Source organism: Aspergillus aculeatinus (genome assembly GCF_003184765.1).
Source record: "Aspergillus aculeatinus CBS 121060 unplaced genomic scaffold BO66scaffold_43, whole genome shotgun sequence".
Lineage (NCBI taxonomy): Eukaryota > Fungi > Ascomycota > Eurotiomycetes > Eurotiales > Aspergillaceae > Aspergillus > Aspergillus aculeatinus.
The window spans coordinates 562-22,908 of NW_020291512.1; the positions used below are offsets into that span (position 1 = coordinate 562).

At 57.8% G+C, this 22,347-nt stretch overlaps 8 protein-coding genes and 1 non-coding gene across 9 annotated transcripts; 5 read left to right on the forward strand and 4 right to left on the reverse strand.

Annotated features, from left to right (window-relative positions):
* Positions 1-281: 281 nt before the first annotated feature.
* Positions 282-4,211, forward strand: nrps9 (putative nonribosomal peptide synthase; the record flags this gene model as incomplete). The annotated part of the gene is made up of 1 exon (XM_025653054.1): positions 282-4,211. The coding sequence occupies one exon, from the start codon at positions 282-284 to the stop codon at positions 4,209-4,211; it is 3,930 nt and encodes a 1,309-aa protein (XP_025501061.1).
* Positions 4,212-5,630: 1,419 nt separating this feature from the next.
* BO66DRAFT_458000 (uncharacterized protein) lies at positions 5,631-7,422 on the forward strand. The gene is made up of 6 exons (XM_025652189.1): positions 5,631-5,687; positions 5,753-6,014; positions 6,068-6,502; positions 6,561-6,667; positions 6,734-6,833; positions 6,895-7,422. The coding sequence occupies exons 1-6, from the start codon at positions 5,655-5,657 to the stop codon at positions 7,035-7,037; spliced, it is 1,080 nt and encodes a 359-aa protein (XP_025501062.1). The 5' UTR covers positions 5,631-5,654; the 3' UTR covers positions 7,038-7,422.
* A 909-nt stretch (positions 7,423-8,331) lies between these two features.
* On the forward strand, positions 8,332-8,754 carry BO66DRAFT_305861 (uncharacterized protein; the record flags this gene model as incomplete). The annotated part of the gene is made up of 1 exon (XM_025643241.1): positions 8,332-8,754. A coding segment is annotated over one exon (423 nt), but the record flags the coding sequence as incomplete, so codon positions are not given.
* Positions 8,755-9,216: 462 nt separating this feature from the next.
* BO66DRAFT_422245 (AATF family protein) lies at positions 9,217-11,334 on the reverse strand. The gene is made up of 3 exons (XM_025650035.1): positions 11,219-11,334; positions 11,024-11,126; positions 9,217-10,926 (listed from the first exon to the last, which is right to left on the reverse strand). The coding sequence occupies exons 1-3, from the start codon at positions 11,274-11,276 to the stop codon at positions 9,288-9,290; spliced, it is 1,800 nt and encodes a 599-aa protein (XP_025501064.1). The 5' UTR covers positions 11,277-11,334; the 3' UTR covers positions 9,217-9,287.
* Positions 11,335-11,528: 194 nt separating this feature from the next.
* On the forward strand, positions 11,529-12,760 carry BO66DRAFT_379550 (Mrp/NBP35 family ATP-binding protein; the record flags this gene model as incomplete). The annotated part of the gene is made up of 4 exons (XM_025645857.1): positions 11,529-11,614; positions 11,680-11,815; positions 11,890-12,009; positions 12,093-12,760. Exons 1-4 carry the CDS (start codon positions 11,558-11,560, stop codon positions 12,758-12,760), a joined length of 981 nt encoding a protein of 326 aa, XP_025501065.1. The 5' UTR covers positions 11,529-11,557.
* A 328-nt stretch (positions 12,761-13,088) lies between these two features.
* BO66DRAFT_458012 (lipase/esterase family protein) lies at positions 13,089-16,314 on the reverse strand (the record flags this gene model as incomplete). The annotated part of the gene is made up of 4 exons (XM_025652190.1): positions 16,058-16,314; positions 15,461-15,942; positions 15,200-15,376; positions 13,089-15,150 (listed from the first exon to the last, which is right to left on the reverse strand). Exons 1-4 carry the CDS (start codon positions 16,124-16,126, stop codon positions 13,089-13,091), a joined length of 2,790 nt encoding a protein of 929 aa, XP_025501066.1. The 5' UTR covers positions 16,127-16,314.
* A 1,115-nt stretch (positions 16,315-17,429) lies between these two features.
* On the forward strand, positions 17,430-18,440 carry BO66DRAFT_329584 (NAD(P)-dependent alcohol dehydrogenase; the record flags this gene model as incomplete). The annotated part of the gene is made up of 1 exon (XM_025644031.1): positions 17,430-18,440. The coding sequence occupies one exon, from the start codon at positions 17,430-17,432 to the stop codon at positions 18,438-18,440; it is 1,011 nt and encodes a 336-aa protein (XP_025501067.1).
* Positions 18,441-18,515: 75 nt separating this feature from the next.
* BO66DRAFT_158062 (putative zinc metallopeptidase) lies at positions 18,516-20,371 on the reverse strand. Its single transcript, XM_025642195.1, has 2 exons — positions 19,960-20,371; positions 18,516-19,855 (listed from the first exon to the last, which is right to left on the reverse strand). The coding sequence occupies exons 1-2, from the start codon at positions 19,970-19,972 to the stop codon at positions 18,591-18,593; spliced, it is 1,278 nt and encodes a 425-aa protein (XP_025501068.1). The 5' UTR covers positions 19,973-20,371; the 3' UTR covers positions 18,516-18,590.
* Positions 20,372-20,507: 136 nt separating this feature from the next.
* BO66DRAFT_t245 lies at positions 20,508-20,580 on the reverse strand. Its single transcript has one exon. It is a non-coding gene; the product is annotated as a tRNA-Thr (tRNA).
* Positions 20,581-22,347: the final 1,767 nt, after the last annotated feature.

Genomic DNA, 22,347 nt, shown 5'->3' on the forward strand with positions numbered 1-22,347 from the left:
TGGAGATCTTGGAGATCGGCTCAACCGAACCCTTGCCGGTTTGGTAAAGCGGGATCACTGCAGGATACTTTCTTCGATCTCGAAAAGAATGCGAGGCGGTCTCTCAGGGCTGGAGGGCGCCATGTGACAGTCGGCTTGGGAGGATTTGATCCGGGACGTCGACCCAGCACGGGATACTGTCACGCATCTATAAGTACTCGCCATTGGATCAATATCGTATTGCTGCAGGCCTGCTATACATCCCCAAGTGATTCTCCCGCAGTCTGGACCACCCCAGCAGAATGGCCAATCCAAGTTTAGGAGGCAAGTTCATGGAGTTCGAAGGCGTGAGGTTTCCGCCGTTGCCGTCGGACTCCTACAGTCCTTCGCTCGATGGTCAAGTCACGAAGAGGATCCCCCATGATATCCCTCAGGATGAGCTACCCACCCGCCTATGTCTGAGTTGGGCTTTTGTGCTGTCTCTGTATACAACATCGCCGGATGTCCTGTTTGGGGTGCTCGATGACACACAGGGTCAGGGCAAGGGGGCGAATGCCATTGTTCCCTGCCACCTGGATCTGGACTCGGTCGACACCGTACGTGCTGGCTGTGCGATGGTCAACCAGTACTGGCAGATCAGTCGTCATTTTGAGCAGATGGGGCTGGACAATCTGCGCACCAGCAGCGCCGAGGCCACCCGTCTCTGTGACTTCCGCAACGTCTTGGTGATGCGACCGACGGCTGGCCTCGACGAGCCGGGCAGTGCCAGAGTCTCCGAGTCATTGAGTTCCCGGTATCCACTGGTCCTGATATGCGGCCTGGATTGCGCAGGTGTGACGGCCCAGGTGCATTTCGACTCGACGGTCCTCTCTCCCGAGATGTTTGAGTCAGTCCTGCACGCACTCTCGCACACTCTGGCACAAGTCACGTCCAACCTCGACATATCCTGGGCGGACATTCAAACCAGCAACCCCGAAGATCTCCAGAAGAATCTCCATTGGAACAAGCAGAGCGTCACTGAAACAAGCCGCGACTGCGTTCATCATCGGATCGAACGTCATGCTACCGAACGGCCACTGGCACCCGCGATTTGCGCGTGGGACGGAGACTTCTCACACGGCGAGCTTGATCAGAGCGCGTCTTACCTTGCCCATCAACTCTCCCATGCCGGGCTCACGTCAGAAGGACTCGTCTTTATTCTGTCGGAAAAGTCCAAGTGGACCCCCGTCGCAATCCTTGCCGTCCTCAAGGCAGGAGGGGCTTTCTCGTTGATGGATCCCTCGCAACCGACTCACCGGCTCGTCACGCTCTGCGACCTCGCATGTCCGCATCTGATCCTGGCCTCCCAGCAGCAGTACGCCAAGGCCCAACTTCTCGGACCCAAAGTGATGATTATCCAGGAGATGAGTGCCGAACCCCGCGTCAAGGACCAAGTGGTGCCGCGGTTGTGGGAACGGATTAGGGTTGAGAGCCATCACATGCTCCATGTGGGCTTCACCTCCGGGTCGACAGGCACCCCCAAGGGCGTCGTCACCGACCATGCCGGCTTTACCAGCGGGGAGTCCGTCTCAGGGCTTGACGGCTCGTCCCGCGTACTGCAGTCGACATCGTACACCTTCAGTGCTTGCATGTGGGAACACCTGGTGGCCTTGACCTACGGCGCCTGTCTGTGCATTCCGTCCGAAGACGAGCTACAGAATGACATCGAAGGGGCCATTCACCGTCTCGGCGTCACCTGGGCGATGATCACTCCGTCCGTGGCGCGGGTAGTCGAGCCCACTAAGGTGCCCAGCATTCAGACCATGTTCCTGGTGGGTGAAGCGATCGGCCGGCTAGAGGTTGGGAAGTGGGCGCATCAGGTCGCCCTTCACTCCATGTATGCGCAGTCCGAGTGCGGGAGCCCGATCATGACGAAGCGGATCTTCGAGCCCCGGGACCTGTCCACAGTGGGATCCCCTGGCGCGGCGATCGGGTGGATTGTCGACCCCCAGGACCACAATCGGTTGATGCCGCTGGGCGCCGAGGGGGAGCTGGTGCTTCATGGGCCGTGTCTAGCCCGGGGCTATCTCCACAACCCCGAGCAGATGCACGCCACCTTCATCACGTCCCCGGCCTGGACAGAACAAGTCGGATGTGCCTCGACCACGCGGTTCCTGAAGACGGGGGATCTCTTCTCGCGCAGCCCGGTGGACGGGTCTTACCAGTTCCGCGGCCGCAAGGGCGGCAAGGTCAAGGTTCGGGGCCAAAGGATCGAACTGGCCGAGATCGAGTACCACCTGCGCGCCCAATTCCCAGAGGCCGCCCATGTCGTGGCGGAGCTCGTGCGCCCCCGCGATGCGGATTCGCAGTATGGCATGCTTGTGGCCGTCATCCCCGTTGCGTCTGCGCGGTCTGATGGCGGAGATGCTGCTGGCCAGTGCCGGCTCCTGCCCCCCGATGCAGCGTTCCTGGCTCACGCACGACGGGCTTTGGACCAGATGAGCGAGCTGCTGCCGTCTTACATGATCCCAAACTCCTTCATCCCGGTGGCCCGTCTGCCGCGCACTGCGTCCGGGAAGATGCACCGCCGACTCTTGGTCGAGGTCATCTCCCAGCTCTCTCGAAAGGAGATCCTGGCGTACATGACAGTCTCCACACCGTATCGCCCTCCGAGTACCGAGCGGGAAGCACTCTTGCAGTCGGTTGTGGTCAAGACCCTGTCCCTTGCGCCGGAGGAAGTTGGGATGGACGAGTCATTCCTCAGCTTGGGTGGTGACTCGCTATCCGCGCGGCAGCTCGTCACCCTGGCGCGTGGCGAGGGACTCGGCCTCACGGTGATCGACTGTCTCCAGCAGCCCAGTCTAAGCTCCCTCGTCGAATGCGCGACGCCCAGCCACCCAGAGCCTGTCGACCAGACCCCAGCAACCGCGGAGGATGACCCCTTCAGCTCACTGCGCCACGACTTTCTCCACAATCTGCCCACCCACCTCACCGCCGACATGATCGAAGACATTGCTCCGGTCCGCGAGACGCAGCTCTTTCTCGTGCAGTATCAGATCCTCGACTACCTCCAGATCCGGATGACTGGCCCGCTGGACCCCGTCCGACTGCGCCGGGCGTGCGAAGGACTGGTGCAGAGCCACTCCATCCTGCGCACGATCTTCCTCCCCGTCCACACCGAGCATGTTCAGGTCGTCATGCGAGCGGTCGAGGCCCCCTGGCGTGCCGTGAGCCCGGCCAGCGCCGGCCAAGATGCCGACCTCTGGGCGCACGCCGTGTGCGCCGAGGACCGCAGCACCCCGACGCCGCTCAGCGGGCCCTTCCTCAAGTTCATTCTTCTGCCCGATGCCTGCCTGCAGCAACACACCCTGATCATCCGCATCAGCCACGCGCAATTCGACGGGCTGTGCCTGGACACGCTCCTGGGCGACCTCGCCGAGCTCTACGGCGGGCAAAACCGCAGCCCGCTGACCATCCCGACCAGCTACGCCGACTTTGTGCGCAAATGCGCCACGCTGCGCACGCCGTCCGCCCTGCAATTCTGGCGGACCCTCCTCGCCGACTCGACCCCGACCGAACTCCCGCTCACCCCGTCCACCGCGGCCCCGCACCCGCCGGGAGAAACGTGCATCGTGGCCACGCAGGACATCCCCACGGCGCTGCCGCCGCCCGCTGGGACCACGTGGGCCACGGTCGTGAAAGCGGCGTGGTCGCAGGTCCTCCGCGAGCGCACGCGCCAGCCGGACGTCACCTTCTGCCAGATGGTCAACTGCCGGTTCGTGGACGTGGCGGCCCCCGAGCGCATCGTGGGCCCGTGCCTGAACCCGGTGCCCGTGCGCGTGCGCGCCCAGCCGGCCTGGACGGTGCGCGAGCTCCTGCGCGCCGTCCAGGACCAGCACGTCGCCTCGCTGGAGCACCAGACGCTCGAGTGGGGCGACCTCGTGGCCCACTGCACGGCGTGGCCGCGCGACACCGCGATCGACTCGATCGTGCTGCACGAGAATATCAACGCCAGCCCCGTCACCACGGTCAGCAACGACGCCGTCTGGCGGCTGAAGGCCCACAGCGTGGACAATCCGCCCGAGCGCACGATCTACCTCTACACGTATCCGCAGCCGGATTCGCTGTACGCGGTGCTGGTGCTGTCCAGTGCGGTGGGCAGTCAGGCCGAGGCGCAGCGCCTCGTGCAACGGTTCGCCGAGGTCGTGGGGTTGCTGGTGCATCGGCCGGGGGCGCTGCTCTCGGCCTTGTGAGGTTCGGGATTAGGTGTCGGATTGGTGTATGGCCCCTTCGGCCATTGTTTGTTTAGTTGAGGCCAACAGGTTTTCTGCATTCACGATGGTGAATCCTCTCGTCTGTCCACCGGAACCAATATACATACTGGCTAGACCCATTGGGAGTAGGCCCTTCCTTGCTTGGCAATTTTGATGAACTTCATTCCAGTTGCGTTACTTGCATCCTTCAACCCCCTCACTCGGGACGATGAAAATATAAAGTATGGAATATAAAATATAGATGATAAATTACAAGATATTAGATATAGATGCGGGGAAAGGCACTACTCCTACATGGGACTAGTTGTATTGACTAGTTGTATTGACTGGCTGTATTGACTGGCTGTATTGACTGGCTGTATTGACTGGCTGTATTGACTGGCTGTATTGACTGGCTGTATTGACTGGCTGTATTGACTATGGACTATTGACTATTGACTATTGACTATTGACTAATATTACTCCTCCAGCTCCTCCTCACAAGGCAACTCCTTCCGTCTTCCACTTCAATCCAGCTCAGTGCACTCTCCTCCAACCCATTCACAGACCCAATGTCCCCCACCACCAGACGAAGAACTCGTCTAATCACCGGCTGGTAATTCCTCATCCTCGAATTCCTAACCCCTAACTCCTAACCCAAGGCGCAAACTTCATTTGGTCAGTCGATCAGCTAACCATTCGCATCGGCCAAACAGCCAACGATGCAGGGGTATGTTCATCTCCTAGGCTACTGGTTTCCCCTTCGAAGATTGTTGACTATACTGAGCGCTACGACATTCCCATTGCAGCCCGGCACCTGAAGTGTGAGTCCATGCACGCACAGGGAATCTCGCAGCTCTGATGCTTAACAATCCTCCAGGCGACACCAATCTACCCTCCTGTGCACACTGTCAACGCGCCGGCATCGGCTGCAACCGAGGCTGCAACGTCCGCTTTCGAAGAGGTCTACTTCTTCCCACGGAGACGGCAACTGCTTTTCCCGGGCAGGATCTGTGGCCGTGCGTGGTGGGTCCTGGTAAAGGTTTCTCCTCCTGGGCAAAGAAGATCTTGTTCTCACGATCATTGATAGTCGAATTCCGGGATGAGACTGAGGCCATCCAGCAACTCTACGAGGTGGTTCCATCACCACAGCTCTTGGACAAGAATTGTCGGTTCGGGGGGTCGCCGGGTCATCCATCATCTAGTCCGTTCATAGACGATCCGAGCTCAAGCCATCCCGCTTGGCCGACGCACAGTGGCCACCGATCAGTCGGTGTAAGCGCCGGACAGAGCAGTCACGATAGCGGTCCGGTGGGCGCGAGAGCGCGGGGTCCTGCGCGCACCATTATCGGTCACCCAGGAGACCTGAGCACCGACAGTCCGCCACGCAGCCAGCAGTCAAAGACGCATCATCCGTGCTTCAGCGCCAGGGAAGCGACCTTGATGCGTAACTTTATCGAGAACATGGCGTTATGGGTGAGTGCTGCGAACTATGCAGGCCTTTTCTAGCAGATTGCTGATGCTCCGCGGCTCATGCACAGGCTGATATCACCGATCCCGACCGGCAGTTTGAGACCAATGTGCCGGTAAAGGCTGTCCAGGAGCCGGCTTTGCGCTCTGCAATCTTCGCCTTCTCCTCACGACACATTGACAGACAGCGCAGAGTGGATGCGTCCGAGGCTCTGCAGTACCATAACCACTGCCTACAACTTCTGATTCCGGCCCTGTCTGGCTCGAGAGCAGACATAACAGATGTCGTTCTTGCCACTGTTGCGGTTCTGCGACAGCATGAAGAGATGGAGCGTATGCGAAACAGACCAGTGACGTCTTGCTCTCGGGTGGCTGACAGTTTCCAGCTGACGACAATCAATTCCATCTGACCGGTACAGCGCGCATACTGAACACAATATCCTCATTCGGCTCATCGGGAGGGTTGGGTGAGGCAGCGGCCTGGCTTTGTCTACGTGAAGATATATACATCGCGCTAATTTCGCAGAAGCCGCTGCGGACGAATCTCGAGAGCTTCCACAGGTCCAATGTCTTTGTGAGGGATGACGACTTTGCATGGGCAAGTCGGATGGTCTTTCTGCTGGCTAAAGTCCTAAGTTGCGCGTTCAGTCCCTGTGGTCATGAGTCCTCTCTGGATCTAAGCGGGCTGCAGAGACTGGCACAAGAAGTGGAAGCCTGGAACGATTCGAAGCCTACTTCTTTCGAGGCGATACGCTCTGTACCACGGGGGACGGATGTAAAGCAGCGATTTCCTGAGATATGGATGTTGCTGCCAGTCCACGGTGAGGGTCAAAGGACCGTATGCATGCCATATCAGCTGACGCAGTCGACACTTTATAGTTGTTGGGGCACAGTACTACCATATCGCAAAGATCGTTCTGGCAGTCACCACTTGCCCTAGTCCCACGCTCGTTTCCCAAAATTTCCAACTATCCAGACATATCGAGGTTGGTTGATTCTCGACAAGACCCAAGATCTGCCTTCATGGTTCCGTGCTCACGAGGCAAGGGCAGAAAATAGTCAGACGCCACCTCTTCATGGTCCTTGGCTTGGCCAAGTCCAACCCCAAAGCTGAAAATACGCTTTTCACCGCGCGTCATAGTCTTGTAGCATGTGAGTACTCCAGCAAACTGTTTAGAAAACCGTTAATGGGACCAATGACTTACCTTTACAGGGGGTTGGGTCATTCGGCGTAGAGAGGATCAAGAAGCTTCCGAGGCTCTTTTACGTGAATTGGAGACCAGGACTGGCTGGGATGTCACACGGACGATTCAGGCTTTACGGGAGCAATGGGCCGATGATGATTCTGACTGCTGACACCAGACTTCGGTTTGCGGGCATGATACACCATTTGTTTCACCGAAAGAAGTCTGAGGGCAGAGCGTGCTTCCCCTGCTCGGGAAAAAGGCGGTCACGTCACGGGGATGGGGAATCTCGTTATATGGAGTTCAACATGGCAGACTTGGGATCGTTTCAACCCGATCAGAGGGTTCTTCCTACTCCCATTCGCTCCGAGCTTATGCAAAGTCAGGTTAGCTGCCGATTACGAGAGCCAGCCCGAAAGCTTATTGAGCCGCGGTGCCTACAGGAGGTTTTGCCATGACATCTCGCTGATTGGGGAGCAAATGCTCCGTCAGGACCAGTATCCGCGACATTGGCCGAAATTCTCCTACCGATAGCTCATATCATCGCCCCCGTGAGGAGAATTCGGGCCCATCTTGCGAATCCTTGGTTTTGATCTCCTGTGGGTTGATCAAGACAAGAGAATTGGCTCTTATGCAAGACGGCATTCCGTTTGATTTCAGGGTCCTGTTCTAGCGGTGAACGGTCCCTTGACAGCAACCCCCGATGAAATCACCTTATAATAATAGAACAGACTGCGCTTACATCCTTGCAGGCTTCTGGAGTCTGTAATGAGTTGTAATGATCTGCAAGATGCAAAGGATCGATCGACGGCGTTGATCGACTGATAGGGTTGGAGCGAGCAGAGAATTGGACCCTGCTTTCCATCATCCATCTCAGGCTCACAAACCGGCTGGCCAGAGCAATGACGTCTCATCCACGTGGTACCATAAATGAGTGCACCTTTATACCTGAAACATTACCCTGCCAGGTCTCTCACGCCTTCCACAGCATTTCGGATCGCGTCCGTCTTGACAACATTTATCTGCATTGACATTGCCGAGCAGCAGCCCGCAGTGGAAACAAAGCAAAGTCTTGTTCAAGATAAGACATCTCACTTGTTCAGCATAACAGCTGCTCACCGTGTTTCCTTGATTCAGCGACCGAGGTAAACTTACTTTCCTCGTCACGCTCGTGAGACCAAGCCGGACTTCCTTATTCTTTTGACGGCCCGATGCCGTTCTTCAGCAAACAAAAACGACGACCCTTCATAACCCCATCGCTGCCTGATCACCAGGACAGCAAGCCTTCACAGGCAGGCAGCGACTCGATCCGTGCACTTTTCACCGGCAAGAAGACCAGGCCTGCAGCCCATTCTAGTCCCACCACTCCACCGCTACCCAACGGCAGCGAAACCGGTATAGGACCGAACACCACCGCCCCTAAGAACACTCAGGGAACATTCTCAATCTCATTCCACCCCAAGACCCAGCCCACACTCTGCTGGCAGAACATCGATCCCCCGCATGATCTACTGCTTTCTCTCGACGTGAAAGCCCTGGAACAGCAATTTCTGTTAAATCGACCCCGAGCCACCGAGATGATCGATACCAGCAGAACCACGTCCCCAAAGTACACGTCCCCGAAGGGAGTGGCAGCCTCCCTCCTCCCGGGCTACAACGACGTCAGCGGCTCCGTCATCGTCGACTGGGACGGGTATCCGCATTTCCTTTCCCCGCAGGAGGAAGTCGATCGCAAACTGCAGCTGGAGGCAGCGGTGCAGGAGCGGATGCTGGGGTTGCCGAGGCGGACGGAGTTCGCCTGGGAGCGGCCCGGTGCCCACCAGCAGGAGGGTCACTATGCTCCTCCGAGGTATACGCCGGCAAGCTCGAAGGCCGGCTCGCGGTCCTCGCATTCGAGTACGAGTAGTGGCGGGTCATCCGGTCGGAGATGATGGGACTGGATTTGTGGACCTCAGGACAAGCAGGACAGCGACCCCAGGACGACTTGGACGTGCATTTCCACAGATTCGTGATCGTGGATCCGCTGATGATGGGTGAGCGGGGATGGAAGGCACTTCTCGACTCGGTTTGCCGTGCCAGGGGAGCTGAGCCTCGAACGCAGATTTATGATTGATTAATTTACGACTGCGTGGGACGAGATGTGCACGATGAATGGATGAGGAAGAACAAGAGGAGCAAGAAAAATGATGAGGATGTTGAAACTGAGTATGGATTGTGATGATGATGATGATGATGATGATGCCGGTGATGATGATGACAATGATAATGATAATGTTAGGCCGGATTGATGACGAAACGGGAGGCTTTTGTTGATTTTCAATCCAATGCGATATGATATATACAGTACATCCTTTTTTTAAATGAAACCTCTACATGGGGGGAAAAAATCGAGTATCTATGCTATGGCACCAGCAACGAAAGACTAGTTCCGAAAGAGTCTCAACCCACCCTCCTCACGATCGACATCACTATCCTCACCAGCAGCTGCATCCACATCCTCCTCGTCATCCTCCTCCCGTAGCATACCGCTGGCCGTGTTGCCCAGCAACGAAGCGAAGAACTCCTCCCGGGCGTGGCGGGTCCACGCGCCGCGGTCCTCCGGCGCCATGAAGTTCTGCAGCTTCTCGTGGATCTCGAACTTCATCTTGCGGCCCTTGGAGGCGCGGGTGTCCACGTCGCGTTTGACCTTGTCCTTGCGCATCCCGGTGACCGGGTGCACGGCCGACAGCCGCGAGGGCAGCTGGAGGTGCAGGGTATCGAGGCCGTTGGTGATGGCGTCCGAGGAGGACATGCGCTGCTCGACCAGCTCGCGCAGCAGGGTCTGGTAGAAGACGGTGTCGTCGTAGAGGGGCTCCGCGGGCTCGTCGGGCTGCTGTTCCGCCGCCGCTTTGGTCGTGGTCGTCGACTTGGTTTCTTTGGTCGTCGTAGCAGTAGCAGTGCGGGCGCGCTTCACGGCACGGAGCCCGGCGGCCGTCTCGGTGGCGACCTGCGCGTCCAGCACGGTGGAGATCGTCTGCGAGGCGGTCGAGGCAGACAGCAGCTTGCCGCGCGCGTTGGCGGTGGTCGCGGCGGTCGCCCCGCGGACCTTCTGGGACCACTTGTCGAGCACCGCGCGCCGGTGCGCCAGCGACTCGGCCTCGAGGGCCGTCATGCGCTTCCACAGCGAGGCGGACGAGGTGGCCGGCGTGACGGGCGCCGGGCGCTTGCGCTTCTTGCTGTCATCACCCTCCTGCTGCTGCTTGTGGTGCGCGTCCGCCAGCGCGAGGCGGAGATCCTCGAGGGTGGACCACAGCGCCAGGGCGGCGGATTCGGCGGATTTGATGGCTTCGCCGTCCAGAGGCTCGGGGGTTGCGTCGGCGTCGGCGTTGGCGTCGGCGTCGGGAGTACTCTTCTCGTCGGTGGTGGATGAGTGTTGCTGGGCGGCCGCGAGGGAGAGCTGGTTGATGGCGGTAAGGCCCTTCTGGAGCTTGATGCGGGTGTTGAGGAGGGCGTCGAAGGTGGCGCGCTGCTGCTTCACGGCTTTGCCCTTGGCGGCGTCGGCTTTGGCGGCCTGCGAGATGGTCGCGGCGATGGTCTTTTGGTCCGAGGCCATCAGTTTGCGCAGTTCCTCGCGGTCGTCGGTTTTGCCGGTGCGGCGGGGTTCGTCGTCAGAGGCGTCGGAATCGTCATCCTCGTCCTCGTCCTCGTCGTCCTCATCGGATGGGAAATCATCCTCCTCTTCGTCATCGTCATCCTCGTCCTCAAAACCGTCCATCTCATCCGACCCATCGGTATCCATGTCGTCGAAGCTGACCTCCTTCTTGGCCTTCTTCCCGGCACTCTTGGCCGGTCGGGCAGTCTCCTCCTCGCTTTCTTCTTCTTTGTCGTCGGAGATATCCTCATCGTCCTCGTCCTCGTCGCTGCCTAGCTCCTCATCGTCATCCTCCTCGTCTTCCTCATCGCTGGACCGGGCCGCGAACGGGTCGTCATCGCTCTCGGCTTCGAGCGCCTGTCTGCTAACTTTCGAGCCGGCGTACTGCTTCCCCAAGGCGACCGGATCCTGTTTGCGAAGCTTTCCCTTGCTGAGATAAGTCAGCGCCGCCCTCATTCAACCCAGCCACCACAATAGACGACTATCCAAGATAATCCACGGTAAAAGTTCCGGGGGGAAAAACCTACCCAACAGCCTGATAATGCTCTCGTCCCGCATCAGCATCCACAGCCTTTCCTCCCTCCTCATCACTCGATTGAACATCGCGATCGAGATCCTCGGGGTCAAAATCTGCAATTGGGCGCAAAGACAAGCAAGTCGGTCAGTCAGCTTTTTTTCAACCACCACCCGAGCACAAACAAGACAAGAAAAAAAAAACAAACCTCTAGGAGTAGGATCCTCCAGCTCAGCGAGCTGTTGCGCCAGCGACTTGGGAGCCATAACGAACAGGGACAGGGTACAGCAAAACAACGGCCAAAAAGGTTCGTAGTTGCTTCTGTTTCCGCGCCAACTTTTTTTTTTCTGGAAGTTCTGCCCGCAAAATTTCAGGATGCGGTCACGGGAGAACTAACCCCCCCAAGCCGGAAAGTAACCGTGGAAGGCAGGTTTGACCGGCGGTGAAGGACCGAAAATCGGGCAGTATCCTTGATCTTCCGTCTTGCGTCAAGAATGTTGGATTCTCACCGCCGACCACCTCATTTCGCATCGCTTCTACTGTCATCATGTTGGGGAAGAGGTTTTTCTCGACCGTTCGGGTGCTGCAGCATGATAACCCTTTGGTATTTTCCTGTCCAATTCTTCTTACAAGAAGGTTCTCATCTAACTTCGTGGTGGAAAATGGTAGGGCCTCCCACGCTCGGGCACTCCGCCCTCCCTCCGCAGCCGCCGCGGGCTGCCCGAGAAGCGCAAGATCCGGGACGTGAAGAAGGTGATTGCCGTTTCGTCCGCGAAGGGAGGTGTAGGGAAGTCTACGATCGCCGGTACCTCTTCCTCCATACGCCCCAACAACACAGACGACGAGACACAAGCAACTGATGTGAGATGGAACAAAAAGTGAACCTCGCGCTGGCGTTCGCGCGGCGCGGCATCCGCACGGGAATCCTGGATACGGATATCTTCGGGCCTTCGATCCCGACGCTGTTGAATTTGAGCGGGGAGCCCAGGCTGGATGAGAGTGCGTTCTGTTCCCGTTCCCCTTTCTCTCGGCCGAACCGCCTCCAGCCAACCCTACTAACCGCAACCGCCATGCAAAAATAGACAACTGCCTCCTCCCGCTGACGAACTACGGCCTCAAATCCATGTCGATGGGCTACCTCCTCCCGCAAACACAGCAGCAGCAAGCCCCTTCGTCGACAGCGGACCCCGTCCCCATGGACAGCACCCCGATCTCCTGGCGGGGCCTGATGGTCACGAAGGCGATGCACCAGCTGCTGCACAGCGTCGCGTGGGGCCCGCTGGACGTGCTCTTCCTGGACCTGCCGCCGGGCACGGGCGACGTGCAGCTGACCATCAACCAGGAGGTCGTGCTGGACGGGGCGGTGGTCGTGACGACGCCGCAGGACATCGCGCTGCGCGACGCCGTCCGCGGCATCGGCATGTTCCAGCGCATGGACGTGCCCGTGCTGGGCATGGTGCGCAACATGGCCTTCTTCCGCTGCCCGAGCTGCGGCACCAGCACCGAGATCTTCGGCCACGGCCACGACCACCTGCGCGGCCGCGAGGACGACTGGGGGGTGCGGGCTGAGTGCCGCCGGCTCGGCGTCGAGTTCCTCGGCGACGTGCCCCTCGACGGGACCGTGTGCAAGGATGCCGATCGCGGGGTGCCGACCGTCGTCGCGGAGGAGGGGAACCCCGACAGTGGGCGACGGGCGGCGTTCTTGGGGATCGCGGAGGAGGTGGCGCGGAAGGTGGGGGTGCAGTGGTGAGGATTTTACTGTTCTTTGGGAAAGGTAAGGGGAAAGGAGGAAAAACGGGGTTGTGTATTATATGGTCTCTTTTGGTTGAAGTGTGTACATATACCCTGGCAATTGAGTATGATTTTTCGAATCGTTTGAGTTGATTGGTAGTAATGCTGAATATGGATGGAATTTGCTGCGTCTTGAAAAAAAAAACCAAAACTAAAGTGCGACTATGTAAAGCTGGGTATAACAACCAACAGACCTCCCAAGGAACCAAAGAAAATGAACACTGGTCATGCCTATATACGTCTTGTGAAGGGGAGACATCACCTGTACAATACAATGACATCAACCCTCAGTGCGCAACGTACTCCTCCGCCGTCTTGAAATAATCTCGGTCAGGCAAGCCAGGCCGCGGCGTCGACTCTGCCTCGTGACCATCAGGACCCAGGCCCGGGGTACCGACCTCACCATCCCCAAGCTCACTTGGCAGAGCCTCGAACGAGCGATACGCAGATTCGTTATCGCTAGCCATGCCCAGCACTCCCTTGGCATTGAGCACAGCACGGGTACTCGCTGCATCGAGTCCGTTCGTCGTGGTCACGGCCAGAGACTTCTCGTCGCCGATTGTGCTCGTATCCTCCGGCGGCTCGGTCGTGAGCCCACTGCGGATGGTGCCCGACCCGGCATTGGACGAGGCCCGGTGTCGCAGTCGTGAAGCCCAGTGAGAGTCGCCTGTGGTCGGAATAGCGCCCGCTTCATGGAAGAGCGCGCGGGTGCTGGCGTTCTCTTCTTCGAAGTTCTTTCCCTCATACCCCGGCAGGACGAGCATGGGGGTGAAGCTCTCAAGCGAAGGGGCTTTGGTGTGTGAGTTCGCTGATTGATCGCGCGTATCATCATCTTCCTCGGATGGGACCTTTGTTCCCGACGAACCACCCCCATTGCTCAGGCCATTCGACTGGGCTTTGTTGGAGAAGTCCTGCACGGAGGCGCCAGTCACGGCGGCGGCGCGCTGGGTGGCGGACGCGTTCTCGTCCGTCTGTTGCGCGGCCTCTGCCTTCATCGACGCTCCCGCTTGGCCGGCATCGACGCTCGTCCGTGTGGACCGGTCACCCTTCAACTGTTCTTTGACGACGGTGCGCTCGTCATGCTTGCTGGCCATCTTACTCCACATAGTCATTGGGTAGCTCTTGCCGCCAGTCCTGGATGGCAACACGCGCGGGACGGTGCGCCGGGCAGCCAGGGAGCTCGGCGGTGGCAGCTCGCCTTGGAAATTCTGAAGTCCATACGCCAGCTCCTTCATGCGCTGTCGTTGAACACGGAGCTTCTCCTTGGCGAACCTGGTATCCCATTCCTTCTTCGCAGACAGCCACTTGCGCACGAGCACGGGGTTGAATACTCCCACTTTGGATGGGGGGATTTGGAGCACGGAGCACGCCGATGGGGGATCCAAGGGGTATACGTTGCCCTTCTTATCCACTCGCTGCCGGATCATGCGGTCCTTGAATGCGGGTAAGGGGTCCCCGGCCTTGCCAATGCAGTCGACAGGGGTGTGAGAATTCTCCGATTCTCTCTTGGTTGGGTCCTCGCTGCTATCAGTGTCGCTGGATACACCGTGATCGTCAACAATCTCGACCTCTGTGTCTTGCGCACAAGCAAGAGCCCAGGCGCCAAATTGCGCAATCGCCCGATACATGTATTTTGCCGGATGAGTGAAGCTGAGAGTCGGCGCCACATGACATAGGTCGTCCCAGACCTGGAGTTGAACGTAGGTTCCCTGATACTTGTGAAGGGTTTCCCGGTTGGGGTCATGCTCGTCGAGAAAAGCATCGCCAGGCGGGTATGCGGCCGGGTTGGCCGCCTTGTGGGCCACGTAGAATTGCTCATCCCTCAGCATCTCGCCGCCTCCACTCTGAATCAGCAGTGGAGGCAGTCCTCCGAGAGAAGGCTGGAAGATAGGGGATACGAGTGGGTGGGTCAGAAAGTCGTTTGTCGCATACATGTGAATCTGGTCCTTGATCTCGACCGTTTCTCCGTCAATCGGGATACTGATCTTCTCGTTATGAATCTCGGTGGACTGGCGATCCGAGTTCGTGCGGTCGGCTTCGGAAGAGCTGCTCTTGTGCATCGAGTAACCCCTTTCCGCCGTCTCTTCGTCCCGATTACTTTGCTCGGGGACAGCATGGCTGGACTTAGCCGGGTTCACCTGGAGTGCTTTCTTTAAAGAAGCAAGCTCATCTGCGTTAGGGGGCGGCCACGCCGGAGACGGCTTGTGCATGAAGCCGTACGGAGGAATATAGTCTCCGGGGTTGTCTTTGACGATGCTAGGGAATGAATGGGTCAAGTCCACCCAGGGTGAAATCAAGATAGCCCCCGCCGGCAGAGGAAGCCCTTGGTCGCGTAGGAGAACCAGCATACTTCGGCCGTTAGCTGCAGCTTGCAGGATCGACCGGACCTCAAACTTACGAGAGAACCAGACCTCCTCCGGCAGAGTCACCGGCGAATAGGATTTCCTCGGGCTTATGCTCTTTTAACAAGAACAGGTAGGCCGCCAGTGAATCCTGCATTCCACAAGGAAAGGGAAATTGCGGCGCCAGGCGATATTTAGCTAGACAGGGAATCAGCTTAATTCGGGGGTGGACACTGGGACCTATCATCAGGTCGAAGACTCACTTGAACACGGTCAGTAAGAGATACTCCGATTCAAGGAGGACATAAAAGGCTTACCGTGCAAAGACCCTCCCCTTCAACTTCCGCGCATGGCGCTGCATCTGATACCGATGTGTATCCAAGCTGCCGAAAAAGTACGCCCCGCCATGGATGTACAGCATGATGCGCTTCTGGCTGGGGTGGTCGCGATCTGTGCGCTTCCGCTCGTTGTAGTCCTCCTTCATCTCGATCCATTCCGCCTTCAAGTCCTCCGCGGGGCCGCGCCACTGCCACCACTCTTTGCCGCCGACGCGGGCGACGCCCTTCGGGCCGAGCTGCTTGTTGATCGCATCAGCTGCGCCGAGTAGACAGTCCTCCGGCACGGTCACGGTTTCGAGCTTCACCCAATGCGGCGCGGGCACCCGCTGGCAGGTGAAGGTTTGGAGGTCTTCTAGACTATGCTTGGAGGCGTAGATGAGGAATTCGCGTAAAATGCGGATGCTTTCATCGTAGGAGATGTGGACGTTTGGTTTGTGGTGGAGAGATTTGCGGTGGAGGTACTGATGGCAGGTGAAACGGGTGTCAGTTGGTCAGTTCGGGGAAGGAAGGAATCAACGAAAGGTGAAACGCGATGGAGCCATTGTTGGTAGCGGATGGGAAGGATGAATGACCCACATGAGAGATCAGGGTCTGGAGGACGGTCGGAGTGAGGGCCAGACTCAATGCGAAGGTATTCAGGGGCATGGTTCTGATGCGCTAGATGAGGAAGGAACAAGCCTCACAGAAGGTCATGAAGCCTTGAAAACTGAGAGGAAGTGGGCGAGGTATGAAAAGGGCAGGGTCGAATGGAAGAAGACTTCAGGAGGAGAGGGGGTGGCAGCGCAAATAAACTAAAGGGAGGGAGGGATAGGAAGCAGCGGAAACACAGGGAGACGAACACGGAGTGGGCCAGGAACCGATCGATATAATCTTAATGGATCAGTCGACCAATGTCTGGGAGGAGAGACAAGGGCTGGACCCTTTTGGGAGTAAATGAATGGCTGTGCTGCGAGGAACAACAACGCAGTGCATCATCATCATTCATAATCATCACTGATCCCCTTTGATTGATGGATTCCTCAGGCCCAGCCGAGGTCGGACTCAATGATGTCATCACCGGCCACCGTCCCACTAGTCCCTTTGCGGAAGCTGCGTTGGCTCGGGCGGGCACTCGATGGCAGTCGTTGAAACGCTCGTTCAGGCAAGAGTCGGTCGCAAACAGTCCGGCATCATGAATGTGTAGTATCCAAAGTCGCTGGAGGCAATTTGCGACCGAGGGTGGTCTGTTCATCGGAGAGGTGCAGAGGGAAAGAGGAGAGATGATCTGTATGACGCCGACACGAGTGCGCTCCAGTAGCTTCTCCATTGGCCCACTTTTGCAGCCAAGCTTCTGATAAGGACCCCATTGCTGCGTCGGACGAATAGCTTGAGGCTTAGCCGGTGACCGCTATAGCTTCAGCTGGGCTCCAGCTGGGTCTCGACTGCTGGGTGGCTTGAGGCTGGGTTCTGTGTTGTCATACTTGGAGGGTCTGACAGCAGGAGGTTGTTGGACAGACAATGATTAGCAAACAGCTGGACTCAAATCATCCTCACCGCCAGCCGATTTGGCTCAATCGGTAAAATCACCTGACCATGTTCTCTTTTGCTTTTTTTAAGCAGTGCCAGTGTCTGTGACCAGATGTCAGCTTCATATTACAAGCATGAAATAGCTTCAATTGTGCGGGAAAATGTATTTACAGAGAGATCCATGCCAATACAAACATCCCAGTCTAGAACAGCCGCCATGACGTCTCCATTAGCGGAATCTCCTCTCAGCATGCTATCTTATCGCGACTCCGACCAGAAAATCCACCACCACCAAAAACATTCTTCCAACCACTCTCTCTGCCACTTTCAGTCAACCTCCACCTTAATCCACACCATCAGCAGACACCCATTTCCAAACCTGTACACGAAACACCCACCCAAGATGACGACAGCAACAGCAACGACCCCCTACCCAACCACAATGAGAGCCTGGCTCTACAGCCACACCAACCCGACCCTCGAAGCCAACCTCACCCTGGAGCCCTGCGCCCGCGCGCCTCCCGCGCCTCTCAAGCCGTCGCAAGTCCTCATCCGCGTGCTGACCGCCGCCCTGAACCCAGCCGACTACAAAGTGCCCGCGATGCCGATCATCACAACGGCCCTGATCCGCAAACCCGCCAGCCCGGGCCTCGACTTCGCCGGCGAAGTCGTCGCCACCGCCGACAACAACAACAAAACATCATCATTCAGGCCCGGCCAAATCGTCTACGGCACCCTCGACCTGCCCACCCAATTCGGCTCGCTGGCCGAATACCTCATCGCCCGAGAAGAGAACCTCCACCCGATCCCCGCGGGGGTCGAGGTCGACCACGCCGCGACCGTCGGCGTGGCGGGCATGACGGCGTGGCAGTCGATCGCGCCGTTCATCGCCCCGGACACCGGGGCGAACGTCTTCATCAACGCCGGGTCCGGCGGGTGCGGGATCTACGCCATCCAGATCGCCAAGGCGCTGGGGTGCACCGTGACGACGACGTGCTCGACCAAGAACGTGCCGTTCTGCCGGGAGCTGGGCGCGGACGAGGTGCTGGACTACACCGCGGAGGATGTGGTGGCCGTGCTCAAAGCCAAGGGCCCCGTGTTCGACCACGTCGTCGATCACATCGGCCTCCCCGCCGAGATGTACAACGAGTGTCATGCCTTCCTCAAGCCGGGCAAGGTGTTCGCGCAGGTCGGCGCGACCCGGTTCCCGACCTTCGCGACGCGGCTGCTGCGGCCCAGCTTCTTGGGCGGCGGGAAGCGGAGGTACCTGCCGATCTTCTGGAAGCCCAGGAAGCAGGATCTGGTCAAGGTGGGGGAGCTGATCCGGGATGGGAAGGTGAAGGTTGTGCTGGATAGTGTCTACGAGTTTGAGGAGGCGCCCAAGGCTTTCGAGAAGTTGCGCTCGGAGCGGGCGCGCGGGAAGGTGGTGGTGCATGTATCGAGTCGAGACTAGGAAACGAGATGGGATGGATGGATGCTTGAGAGGTACAGATTCGCCATGCAACGCTTTCGTGTTCTCTATGTACAGTTACGTTGATTATGATACCACGAGGGGTTCGACTCGAGCAGTCACGCCCCTCGCAAACAACCCCAAAAAAGCCGATCATTTTTTCTGTTGCAAGAAGGTCATCGCCGCCACGGCCATAGCATCCACCGCCGTCTGCAGCGTAGGCTCAATAACCGGAGCGAAAAACGGCGAGTGGTTACTCGGCAGCTCGCGGACGACATCCCTCCTGACGGCATCGTCCCAGGTGTCGGCATCCACGCCGCCAAACGTCCACATCACATACGGCGCGCCCACGGCCGTGGCCAGCAGCGAGAAATCCTCACTCGCGGCCGCGGGCTCCGACTCGACGAGTCCGTCCTGGAAATAATCCCCAAAGGCACCCTTCAGCGTCTCGACCAGCTGCCCATCATTGATCGTCGCCGGGGTGGAATACGTGAGCTTCACCAGGGGTTTCTCGACGCAGCCGGCGGCCTCGCACTCGGCCTCGACGATCCGGCGGATCGACTCGACCACGCGCTTCCGGATGCCCGCATCATACGTGCGGACATTCAACTTGAGGTCACAGTAATCCGGGATGATGTTGTGGGCGTGGCCGGCCTGGATGCTGCCGCAGGTGACGACGGCCATCTCGCCGGGGGTGACCTCGCGGCTGACGATGCTCTGCAGCTTGGTGACGACGGCGGCGCCGGCGACGATGGGGTCGATGCAGGTATGGGGCGCGGAGCCGTGGCCGCCGCGGCCGTGGATGCGGACGTCGAAGGCGTCGGCGGCGGTGAGGAAGCGGCCGGCGCGGACGCTGACGGTGCCGGTGCGCATGCGCATGACGTGCTGGGCCAGCACGACCTCCGGGGCGGGGATCCGGTCGTACAGCCCGTCAGCGAGCATGGCGCGCGCCCCGTCCAGCTGCTCCTCGGCCGGCTGGAAGATGCACACCAGCGTGCCCGCCCAGTGGGCGCGGGCGGCGTGCAGGAGCGCCGCGCTGGCCATCAGGCTGGCTACGTGCGTGTCGTGCCCGCACGCGTGCATCACGGGCCGCGTCACCCCCTCCGCGTCCGTCGTCGTCTTCGTGCTGGCGTACGGCAGCCCCGTCTTCTCCTCCACGGGGAGCGCGTCCATGTCGGCCCGCACCAGCACCGTGGGGCCCGCCCCGTTGCGCAGCACCCCCGCCACCCCGTGCCCGCCGAGGTTCGTGTGCACCTCAAACCCCAGGCTCCGGAGGTGCTCCGCGGCCGTCGCGGCGGTTTCCTGCTCCTGGCCCGAGAGTTCGGGGTTCTGGTGGAGGTGGCGGTAGATCTCCTCGAAGGGCTTGAGGTCCGGGCGATATTTCGCGATGATGTCCTTCATGGTGGATGGTGCTGATGCTGTTGCGAGGATAGGTGTTAGGGGTGATGACAATGGGGGAGTGCACTGGATGAAAAGCGGGGAAACGGTGCAGTGGGTATGGTAGTATGTGGTGGGGGCTCACCTAGAATCTGCATTGTTGGCTGTTGCGGGGGGTGGGGAGGTGACCAATGCTACTTATATAGAAGGATTGGCTAGGGTGCAGCTGAGACAGCGAGTTGAACATGACAACATGAACATTCCAGGTGAGATTCGGATTGTCGAGGATCGGCAGTGCATGCGAACCAGCGTTCAGGACGATTGCCGAGTAGAAGCAAGCGGGGAAATGTTCGATAAGCCAGGTTGCTTACTCCCAACTCGTCGTCATGGCCGATAAGCTCCGGTGGATCGGCGGACGGCGGAGCTGGCCGCGAAACCCTGCCATTTCCAGCAACTCGGCAGTTTGGGGTCGATTGACTTCAGTGCTCGGCTATCTGCTTCTTGGCTGAGGGGGGACAAAGTACAGGCAAATAAGAGCAGGGGGAAGGAGAAGTGTTGGCTCGTTTGGATTTCATAAACAAAACTAAGGTTGTTGGAGTGGAGGTAAGGAAGCGAAGACAGCAAACCAAATAACAGTCCGAGACAGGAGGCTAGGGGAAAAGAAAAGAAAAGAAAAAAAAAAAGAACTTCAGCTGCTCACACTCGGACTCGAACCGAGGATCTCAGCATTACTAGTGCTGCGCTTTACCATCTAAGCCATGCGAGCTGATTGGTCAAGATGAGTGTTGATTGCATACATGACCTTTTGACCACATAACCGGGTTGCACCGCAGCTGCTGTCGTCCGTCTACCCCGCACAAGTGTTGCAACAAGACTGGAGTTGATTCTCAGCCGCATCAAGTCCATGCTTGTGTTGCAATCAAGCATCTGTCCCCGGCCCGGAACGGAATATGCTGAAATGTTCTGGGTGGACAGAGAATGGAACCATTCATTACAATCACTCCGAGCCTTGAGGATGCAACAAGGGGCGGGCCTTTAGGGGCAATGAAACGCTAACTGTTGTCCTCTTCGGTTATCCATAAATATTATGCTCCGCGTATTTGTCTGTTCTAGATTGCTGACCGTTCAAGTTGAACATTTGCAGGTTGGTATTCTTGCAACAGCTTGGTAAGATAGCATCGGAGATTCAGAGGGAGTTGTCATAAGTCTAAACTCATTAAATATATGTCTGTCGTGCGACCCACAGTCTACAATACCTCTTTCAGGCCGGAAGTACAGTACATCAATTCACCGCTTCAGACAAGACCCCTTAACCTTTCACAGCGTGACACACCAGAGTGAATCGATAGTCTCTATAGCGATATCTTCTCCAGAGTCAATAGCTAGCGCAATTAGTACCGATAGTAACTGTCCACACAGCACATGATGTTGCTCAACTAACTCGCCAACAAGTGAATATATCTCCTCAAGGTGCAGAAAGTAATTTGAGATACCATATTTTTATGGCTGGAATCCCCACCTTCCAGACCTCACCCTCACCTCGTCCACGAACCGAGATCCGTTCATCCTTCTGCCAACTCACGATTCTCTACCTCTAAACAAGCTCTTCTACCACACAAACCCAACCTCAATCTACAGCTCACAGCAGAAATGAACCTCCGCATCCTCGCTCTCTTCCCCCTCCTCGCTGCCCTCGTTCACGCAGCCGTCATGAACCCCGTCGACGACCTCGCTGACCAGGCCCTGGATCCCGGAATCACCTACTGTAACCGGAACTGCGTCAACAACGACCGCTGCCGCGGCAGATGCGGCGTGTGTGTGAACCACAAGTGCAAGGCCAAGGAGTAGTACGTCATTCGTCGTTGTACAGATTAGAACTCATGGTGATATATATACTGACAATCGACCGTTCATGTGCAGAACAGAAACTAAATTATCCTCCATGGTTTTCGTCCCGTGTCTTTGCTGGGTGACGAAGCCTCTGCCCCAGATGGAGGTATAGTCAAAGGGATTTTCGAGAGGACTAGGTGCATGGTGTTCTGGCGTTGAGCCTTGGGAATGAGAGGGGATGTGTTACAACTCGCTTTTCACACCAGGGATAACTTATGCGATGGGTTGTTTCCTTTGTATTCAAGGATATGGAATTCGAGATGGGTTGCTTTGTACTGAATTGGGATATTCTGATCTTGCTGGGGCGGGTGTCGAGTTCCGGCATTGTATGCTGGTCCTTCGTGGTTACTGGGTGCATGTTAGAGGGTTTCGACGGCCTGGACCGCTGGATCTTGATCTCTTGATCGGAGACCAAATAATCTATCTGTCTATCTGTCTACGCATGACATTCTCAACCCGCTGGATGAGGGTAGGTGGCATGTCCAACTGAGTATAAACAGCCCGTAAGACCGGACCGACAGGTTACATGCGACAGCCGTCACCACTATGAGTAAGGCATGGGATCAGGTGGCTAGGACCCGCGTGCAGCGGAGCTAAAGCAGGTACAGTGGCGGGGGAGAAAAGGCGCAATCCTGGGCCGCCA

What these genes read in the sequence shown, in the direction of transcription:
- BO66DRAFT_422245 (XM_025650035.1), bottom strand. Translation starts at nt 11,276, where the DNA reads ATGGCTCCCAAGTCGCTGGCGCAACAGCTCGCTGAGCTGGAGGATCCT. An exon ending in GGAGGATCCTACTCCTAGAG is followed by an intron (nt 11,127 to 11,218) that starts GTTTGTTTTTTT and finishes GCCCAATTGCAG; the next exon opens with ATTTTGACCCCGAGGATCTC. An exon ending in GAGCATTATCAGGCTGTTGG is followed by an intron (nt 10,927 to 11,023) that starts GTAGGTTTTTCC and finishes GACTTATCTCAG; the next exon opens with CAAGGGAAAGCTTCGCAAAC.
- BO66DRAFT_458000 (XM_025652189.1), top strand. Translation starts at nt 5,655, where the DNA reads ATGCGTAACTTTATCGAGAACATGGCGTTATGG. An exon ending in ACAGCATGAAGAGATGGAGC is followed by an intron (nt 6,015 to 6,067) that starts GTATGCGAAACA and finishes GACAGTTTCCAG; the next exon opens with CTGACGACAATCAATTCCAT. An exon ending in GCGTCATAGTCTTGTAGCAT is followed by an intron (nt 6,834 to 6,894) that starts GTGAGTACTCCA and finishes TTACCTTTACAG; the next exon opens with GGGGTTGGGTCATTCGGCGT.